Source organism: Bidens hawaiensis, unplaced genomic scaffold (genome assembly GCF_021521415.1).
Source record: "Bidens hawaiensis isolate Kalapana, Puna unplaced genomic scaffold, B.hawaiensis_p1.1 tig00006520_1, whole genome shotgun sequence".
Classification (NCBI taxonomy): Eukaryota; Viridiplantae; Streptophyta; class Magnoliopsida; order Asterales; family Asteraceae; genus Bidens; species Bidens hawaiensis.
Window position 1 is genome coordinate 197,849 of NW_027491437.1, and position 9,093 is coordinate 206,941.

The 9,093-nt window shown below is 33.7% G+C and overlaps 1 protein-coding gene across 1 annotated transcript; it reads right to left on the reverse strand.

Moving 5' to 3' along the window:
- Nucleotides 1-8,112: 8,112 nt before the first annotated feature.
- On the reverse strand, nt 8,113-8,469 carry LOC143632679 (uncharacterized). Its single transcript, XM_077101137.1, has one exon. The coding sequence runs from the start codon at nt 8,467-8,469 to the stop codon at nt 8,113-8,115; it is 357 nt and encodes a 118-aa protein (XP_076957252.1).
- Nucleotides 8,470-9,093: the final 624 nt, after the last annotated feature.

The window sequence follows — 9,093 nt, forward strand, 5'->3', positions numbered from 1 at the left end:
AAGCCCGCGGGCTGCGGCTACTCCCACGCCCTTAATACAGATCACAGACCACATAACACGAGCTGATTTCAAGGCCATATCTCATTCCATTTAAGCAGTACTATTTCATCTTCAGCCCATTTTGAGTCTTATCTGTTTATTCTTTTTGATGAATTATAAACTAATTACACACCGTTTTAATGATTAAACACGTCATTATTTACACGTAATTTGTTCATGTGCCGGACCTTCATAACTAGGACGCACCAATGTAACTGGAAAACCTAGACACAGTTGTAACTAGTTTAAACGACAGTAATGGTCAACATTGTATCAAAGTTTTATTGAAAAACGATAGCATATATACTCAAACTAAATAAAATAAGTATTTGATTTATGATATATCAAAAACAAATTAAAATCTTGGTGACTGTGTAAATTGATTAGTTAAAAAAAATTTAGATTAGAGAATCAATAATGTAAAATCCATAAATTCACTTATTTAAACTTTTATGTAGGGGTGTCAATCGTGTCGGTTTGGCAGGTTAACGGGTTGGCGGGTTAAAATGCAACCGAACCCGTATTATTATTCGTGTCGAATCGAACACGGCCTATTTAACTCATTTTCAAAAAAAAAACGAAAATTAAAAACAAAATTGGTATAATTTAGAGTCGGTAGAGTAAATGAATAATAATATTATTATTTTTTTTTGAAAATCATTAAGTTCTTGAAAATGAATTGAAAATTACAATTGTATTTTAAGAAAATATGAAAAACGGAAAAAACACAAAGAAAAATATAATTATAAAAGTTTTTTGAATATTTAAACGGGTTAACCCGTTTTTATACAAGTCAATCTAAATCCGACCCGTTTTTAAATAGGTTGTGTTAGTCTGCCTAGCCGACCCCTTTTTTAAGCGAGTCGTATTAGTCAACCCAAAACCTTATTTTTCGTGTCGCACTATGGTCGTGTCAATAATTGTCACCCTGCTTTTATGTTACATATTTTTCCTATTTTTATTATTATTATGACAGTAAAATGTGCCATATACTCATATAATGCATATTGATGACATCAAAGTGATGTGATTGAGCATGAAGTAGGTAAGCTCCTAATTCAACTGCAACCTTCGGCCATGCTTCCTAGTTTCAAGTTGGTTATTGACCGGTGAATATGATGATAGGTTTGATTTTTTGGACTCAACTCCACTTCTTCATGTTTATCATCAAAATATCTGTACACGTCACCACGGCTAGTGGACACGTAAGAATCAATAATTTCACATGCATGATACGTGATGAAGATTAACAACATTTGTATCGTATACAAAATCCGTAACGAACACTCAAAAATAAATACTAGTACAATTAATAAAGTTAAGGGAATATATACTTGATTATTGGCGTACCACAAAGACTAAGAGGCGTGTTCATTTTACGGAATGAAATCGAATAGGAATTGGAATTTGAAGGAATTGAAATCTCATTTCATTCTTGATGTGTTCGTTTGACAAATAAATTAGAATCTTTTTTTTAACGAGGACAACGGCGGAAACATTTTAGTTTTGTTACTTTTTTTGTTTTCGATTTATATTTTGAGTTATGATTTTTTATTATTATTTTTGAATATTTTTTGAGGGGTTTTTAAAACCCCTCAAAAAAATATTCAAAAATAATAATAAATTCACAGCTCAAAATTAATATAAATCGAAAACAAAAAAATAAAAAAACTAAAATGTTTTATTCGTTGTTCTCGTTAAAAAAAAACACTCGAGAAAATATTCCAACGAATTCACTTGAAATCTTACGCATTTTGGAAGGATTTAGAATCTCTTGATTTAAAGGAATTTGAAGGAATTGAATTCCCATTTCAATTCCAATTCTTTGACAACCGAATACACCATTTTAGATTCCCACGAATTAAGATTCCAATTCCAACGAAACGAACACGCCATGCCATGGGATTTTAATTCTCATTCCTTTGAATTCCCATAAATTCTGTGAAACGAACGCGCCCTAAAAGTGTGATTTAATCTATGTTTTTCTTTTATATAAAGATGAGAGACAAAGTGTTAGGCAAACAGTCCTGTATCTTTGGCATTGGATCCATCCCGTTTCTTTTTTTGCTCTTTTTATATGCTTTCTTAAATTCTTATTCTTCATTTCATGTTCTTCAAATTTGAAAATGATGTGTGAAAGTTGAAGCACATATAATTTTTCTTTAAAATATATTAATCAAAACTGTATTAAAGCAAATAAATATGAAATATATTAGGTTTTATTTTATTTTTCATAATTTCATCATTTACATGTAACCAAAACCCTTTTTAGTTGTATCGGACTTCATCTTCTTGGTTTAGGTTCAAAGAAATACACTTTTATTATTTTGAGCATAAAATGATGTTGATAACGGATTACTAGCTTCTAAGAATTATATTTATGATTTATGTGGCTTGTCTAAAATTAAAGTAGTAAGTCATTGTTAAACTTGGATATGGGTTTAGTGCTTCGGTTGTGGTGGTGAAAGCGACAGGATGGTTGATAGCTACTGTTGGTGTGAGTCTGAAAAGATAACAGATGCGGGTGAGCGAAGAGAATGATGACCTGGGTGATGGACAGGGTATTTAAATTGCTTGACGCTTGTTCGGAAAATGCTCTTACAATTTTGCTTCGGTTTTGTAAACAAGTCAATCTGCTAGGTTAATTTGGTTTGTAAACGAGCCAAACACAATCAAAGGTATGCTCGGTTTCGTGGTTCAGAAATAAAATTATGATAAAAAAATCCATTTTTAAACGTTGAAATGTAAAATGAGTGGGCATTACTATCGTTTTCCAAGTCTTTGTTTAAGGTCAAATCAAATAGTGTCCACTTGCTTAATTTTGCTATTTTATGCGACATTATTTTATCCATATCTTACACTACACTATGTGACGTGTGCCTAGATACGTAGAATTCAAGTTAAATGCTGATATTTTATAGAATGCTTTGTTTTGTATGTTATGTGAATATAATTGAATAAAAATGTGATTAATAAGTAACATAATTTATTTAACTAACAATGAAATAGGAAAGAGTTATAATTACATTGATTTATCATCTAATAACAAAAATAAAGTTGTACATGAAACCGAATTTATAAAACCCTAAATGGACTATATATAATATATAATTTCAAGAGGTAGAGATTGGCAACGACGTGAGTGACTAGGGCGATACCAAAGACAGCGAGTTTAATAACAACGTAAGAAAAAATATGTCACATGCAGTGGGAGGGTTCAACTATTCAAGTTTCGTACGATTGATGACAAGTATCGTCTAAATGAATAGTTTAAATTATTAAGGGTGTGAGGTTGTCATGCCATGAACGAGACTTGTAGGGTTGTGCGCTTGTTTTTATTATAATTATAACTACTTTGGCAATACTTATTCAAAGAAATAACATGGTATCACTATCAAATAATTCCTCATCTTTTATGGATTTGATTTTTATTTTTATTTTCTTGAATGACCAATAACAGAATTTTATTTTATTAATTATACTCTTGTAAGATGCTAGAAACCGCCAATTACAAACACTAAATAAATAAAATGAGCACCACATTTGGGACATGCCCAAACCATGATACAATACAAAATACAACAAGGCGCATACTACACTCTAAAACTACACCAACCAACCCAACATAGCCCAACCTTTTGTCAAACTCGTTTTACCATAGAAAGCCAAGCACTTTTATTTCTTCCACCAAGCTATGTAATTGTACCGGCACCCCTTTTTTGAACATGCCAATACATCATATCGTAATCAAACAAATCGCATGCAAAACTTTAGCGTTTTCTTTTGGAAGCGTCGAGAAGTTATACAACTCTACCACATCCCGAGCACTAAACGCATATATAGAAGGTACCTTGCACCATTGAGCAATCAAACACCAAACCGCTTGAGATAACCCGCACGAAATAAACATATGGTCAATGCCACTTGCCACAAACAAATAAATCCATCAACCATGAAGAAGACTAAACACCATTTGGATCTTTCAATCGAAAAAATGAATGGAAATCTCCAGACCTATTTATCCATCCAGAACCAAGTATTCTCTCCCTTACTCGCAAGAGACTCTAACCCAAATAAAAGACCACGATCAAAAGGGGGTTGCGGCGCAACTTGTTGTCTGTTTGCCTGCCACTTTATTGTAATCGTTTTGATTTTAATGATAAGTAAAGTTCGAATAAAAAAAATATTACCCCTCTCGTTTTTAAACCGCTACTACCACTTAGACTTACCTAATAATGAATAGTTTGCATCTCGTAAAAGTGTAAAACACCCAAGCCGAGTCCACCATATTCAAACGGACGTATGTAACAATAATCATATCAATATGCATGTGTGTTACCATCACCCATAAATAATCAAGCACAAGTATAATTAATACAAAACGGTTGTAACTTATAAATGTGTAACTATAAGTTTTCCTTTTAACAGTGTTTTCAACCACCGTTATTCAATACCCGAGTGAGTTTTTTTAGAATGAGATATCAACCGTTCATATCTAGTTTGACGTCGCAGGTCTAACACATCATTAAAAAGAAAACTTGTGAAGCAAAATTTCGAACCTAAGGGGCCAAGACCTTAGATGATTCTCAATAACTTTTCTAGTTCCATATCTATAATTGCACAAAAAATCACTATCTTTTCCTTTGTTCTTTGCATATATATAATACTTTTTATATCCTTGTCGTTACATTTTCTTTCTTCTCTACTTACAATCACTTTCAACAAATATTAAAAATTTTAGAGACTAGACAATGCTTTTCTAAATTTACTCATAAACCGTAACATTTTTTCTTTTATTCACACATAATCACCCCGTATAATATGGAGAATCTCGCTCACATGTTACAAAGTATCCGTCATGAATGGTCTTGATCTATCAGTGTAAAATTATACGTATTTATTAAATCAAGAGCATCCATACCTATAAACGAATTCAAACATCCACCTCATCGTCACATCATACTTTAACCATTTCTTTAAAAAACCTCACTTTTTACTTCACCCAAAAACCAATAAAAACCTCCACCTTATATTCCACATCATTACCTACTTTTACTACTGTAATATATATTTATAGGGGAGGGATCATTTGAGAACCATGTTGAGTTGTAAGAACTTAATAACTCCATTCTAGGCCACACATTTAATTAGGTGGATTGGAATATGTGGTTGAGATTAAATCTGGCAAAAAAGTCAAAGTAGGAGAGAGAATAAAGATGTAAGTGGTTACACTAACTTTTACGTCCGTTACACATGTGTAAAATGTCGGCTCGATGTGTAAAAAACTTTGTAATTTTTTTACGTGTATGTAACTTACATATATTACGCATGTGTAAAAAAAATTCGAAAAAAAAATCGTTACACTGAGTTCTTAAAACTCAAAGGGGTTATCATTTGAAATCTCCCCTATATATATATGGTTAGGTTAAAATAAAAACCACTTGAGTTGTGAAAACTCTAGAAACCCATTCTCAACCACATGTTTTTAATTAAAAATTAAATCTTGTGGTTCACAATTAAAGTTAATAAAAAATGTTAACATAAATATAACTTTTTCTCTCTTCTAAAAACATATAAAAAAATATTAAAAAATAGCAAAACAAATTTTTTTAATGTTTCGATGTTTTGTATTAAATGTTACAACGTATAATACATGTAACAAAAAAAAACCGATGTTACATAGGGTTTTCGCGAGTTTTCAAAACTCAAGTGGGTTTTCATTATATACTTTGCCTACACACACACACACACACACACACATATATATATATATGGGTTAGGTTCAAATAAGAAGTTTGATTTTCCTAAGAAGACTAGAAAGGAGGGTATTTTAGTCTAATACTTTAATATCAAAACCCACTTACTTTAATCTCAAAGCCTACTTAAATTAATTTCAAAAACCCACTTACATAAAACCCAATTACATCTTCACTTATCTCTTACAACCACCACCACTCCATCGCCCACCGCCACCACAACCATCACCCACCGCCACCACCTCGCCGGAAATGTCCGAAAAAACGCAATGAAAAACACAATGGAAAAATACACTATGAAAAAAAACACAATGATAAAAACACAATTGTATGACACAATGTAAATAACTAAGGGTAGCAAAACAAACCAAATGAGTTGTTTTGGGTCAATTTGGATAATTTTTAAAATTGAGATGGGTCAGGATGGATCAAAAGAATTTTGCAAGAAGGTCAGGGATGGGTTGGATAGATGCTAGTGACTTTTGATTGTAGGTTAGAATGAGTTTGTTTATGGGTTAGAATGGACTAAAACAAGCTTTATTCAATTTTATTTCAAACAAAACCCACGCAACTGAATAGAAACCGAGAAATCAAAACCGAAACCATTGAATATATACCGAAACTGACCGAAATGAAAAAAAACAAAACCGAAGCGAAAAAAGAAACCGAAAAAAACCGAACATGAGCCGAGACGAAACCGAGTTTTTTTCTTTTTTTTTATGAACGAGAAAGACGGGAGAAACATTTTAGTGGTTTTACCTTTTGCGTTTCGATTTATATTTTGAGTTATTATTTTTTTATTATTTTTTTTGAATATTTTTTTGAGGGTTTTGACTTTGTATTTTAACATTTGTTTAGTTCAACATGGGTTTGACCCATACCCATCCTAAACCGAATAATACCGAGAAATTTAAACCAAACAAAAACCGAAAATATTGAAACCGAATAGATACAGAAACGAAAAAAAACAGAAATGAACCAAAAAAACCGAACCTGAGCCAAGACGAAACCGAGTGTTTTTTTTTATGAACGAGGACGACGGGGGAGACATTTTAGTTATCTTAGTTTTTGCGTTTTTAATTTATATTTTGAGTTATTAATTTTTCATTAAATTTTTTGAATATTTTTTTAAGGGGTTTTTAAAACCCATTGCATTTCAACCTTTACTTGGGTCAAGATAGATTAACTTTACCCATCTTGACCCATACCCATCATAACCCTTTATTTTAAAAATTCATCCAGACCCATACCCATCCTGACCCAAACCCATTCTAACCTATCACCCAAATCCAACCCAACCCACTCATATTGCCACCTCTATAAATAACACAATGAAAATAATATTGTATAACACAATTTTGTAAAACACAATTTGTAAAAAACCCACTAATTTTTTTTAATTTTTATATTATAATATGGTGCTCATATAAAAGATAAAAAGACACTCATTGTTATGGTAAATTTGTTTTTCAATAAAAACGTTAAAAAAAGTTATTGGCGTTTTAAAATGATGGGGGAATTTGACATGTGCCTTGCATGTGGAGAGAGAAAGTCAACAAATGTGTTATTCCTTTTATGCCATTTACTTTGTGTTCACACTTGATCCCTCCCTAAACTAATTCCAACCCTCCATATTCAAAATCAATGGACAAAATTACTTATTATCCTTCATACAAAAACTATACTTTCTATTATAACCCAACCCATATATGTATATATATATGATTTGTGTGTAGTGGTTGTGGTGGGCCACTACAAATCCACATTTCAAATGTTTAAGAATACAAATAAACACCTTCACAAACGTTTGTCTCCACCAGTAAACTTTTGTTTGCACCATTCCATATCAACAAAAACCTGCACACAAACAACGGTGGAGATGCTCTAAGGTGGTGGATATCACTAAATTTCTGGCCTTTAGCTAGGGAATAGGATGGTATATTCTGCATAAAAAAAGATACGATGGAGGTGATGTCAAAGTCAAATGAAGCTGTTTGACTTGTCAGTGGAAGAAGTAAAATGACTAAAATCTTGTTTCTGTGGGAAGAAAATCGGGAGTCTCTGGTCATCCACGCCAACACGTCAGCAGCACTACAGCTGTCAAGCCCCTCTTTTGTACTCCAACACAACTATGGGACCCACACGTTCGATGCCTGCTACCACTTACCTTTTCTTTTTTGAAAGGCAAACAAAATATATATATATATAGAGAGAGAAAAAGCTAGCCAGAGGCTAGGCTAAAAAACACCAGAAGGCAGAAGCCATTGCACATGCAGCCACCCAAAATGAACAAGAACAGACCATCCAAACATAAAATTTACAATTTAAATCGACGCCAATCCGAGACTTGAGTCGGAATACCCCTATGAACAAGAGCATTCCTCCTTTTCCATAGGCACCACACCGCGATTAAGCACACCGCATGAAGCAAAATAGCTTTTTCCTTCTCAAACATTGAGAACTTGTGAAGCTCTAACACGTCATGAAAGCTAAATAAAAATATCGAAGGCATCTTGCACCATTGAGCCAACACACTCCACATAGATTGTGCCAGACCACATGAGACCAACACATGCTCCACCGTTTCTTCAACCTCACCGCAGAACGAGCACTCGTTCGAGGCGACCGGAATATTTCTTTTTCCCAATGCATCAAAAGTCAGCAACCGGCCCATCATCGCCCTCCAAGCAACAAAAGTAACTTTTTTTTGGAACCAACCGGTTCCACTCAAACTTAAATTCCGGGGCTACTAAGTTGTTCCTTACCAACCTATCTTTAACTATTTTAACCGAGAACCCACTGGACAGTGAGTAACATCCTTTGACAAAGTTGAAGCAACTCTCTTAACTCTCCTATTTCTTCAAACCCCGCCGGCGATCTAGACCAGTCCCACTGACCACAAATCCACCCATCTTGCATAAACAACCGCTCCACCACAAAACACCCTTTTGACTTCTCTAGACCAAACAGTTTTGGGAACCGAGCACCCAACGGTACCGTACCAACCCAATTGTCTAACCAAAACCATGTCGACCGCCAACTTTTCACCAAATTATGGAAGCAACTTTTCAACTCAACTCCAGCCTTAGACAAAACTGAGTCAAGTCTGACAATACGACTCCATGGACCCGAGCTAGTTAATTTTGCTGGAATGCCCGACCAAGATCTCGAGGAGTGGTGTAAAGCCCAAATGACCTTCCACCATAACCTAACTTTCTCAGCTTTGAACCGCCACCACCACTTCGATAAAAGAGACATGTTTACATCTTTCAACCGCCCAATTCCCAACCCACCAAAT

Bases quoted from the DNA above. Each gene is read 5' to 3' on its own strand.
- LOC143632679 (XM_077101137.1), bottom strand. From the start codon at position 8,469: ATGGGCCGGTTGCTGACTTTTGATGCATTGGGAAAAAGAAATATTCCG.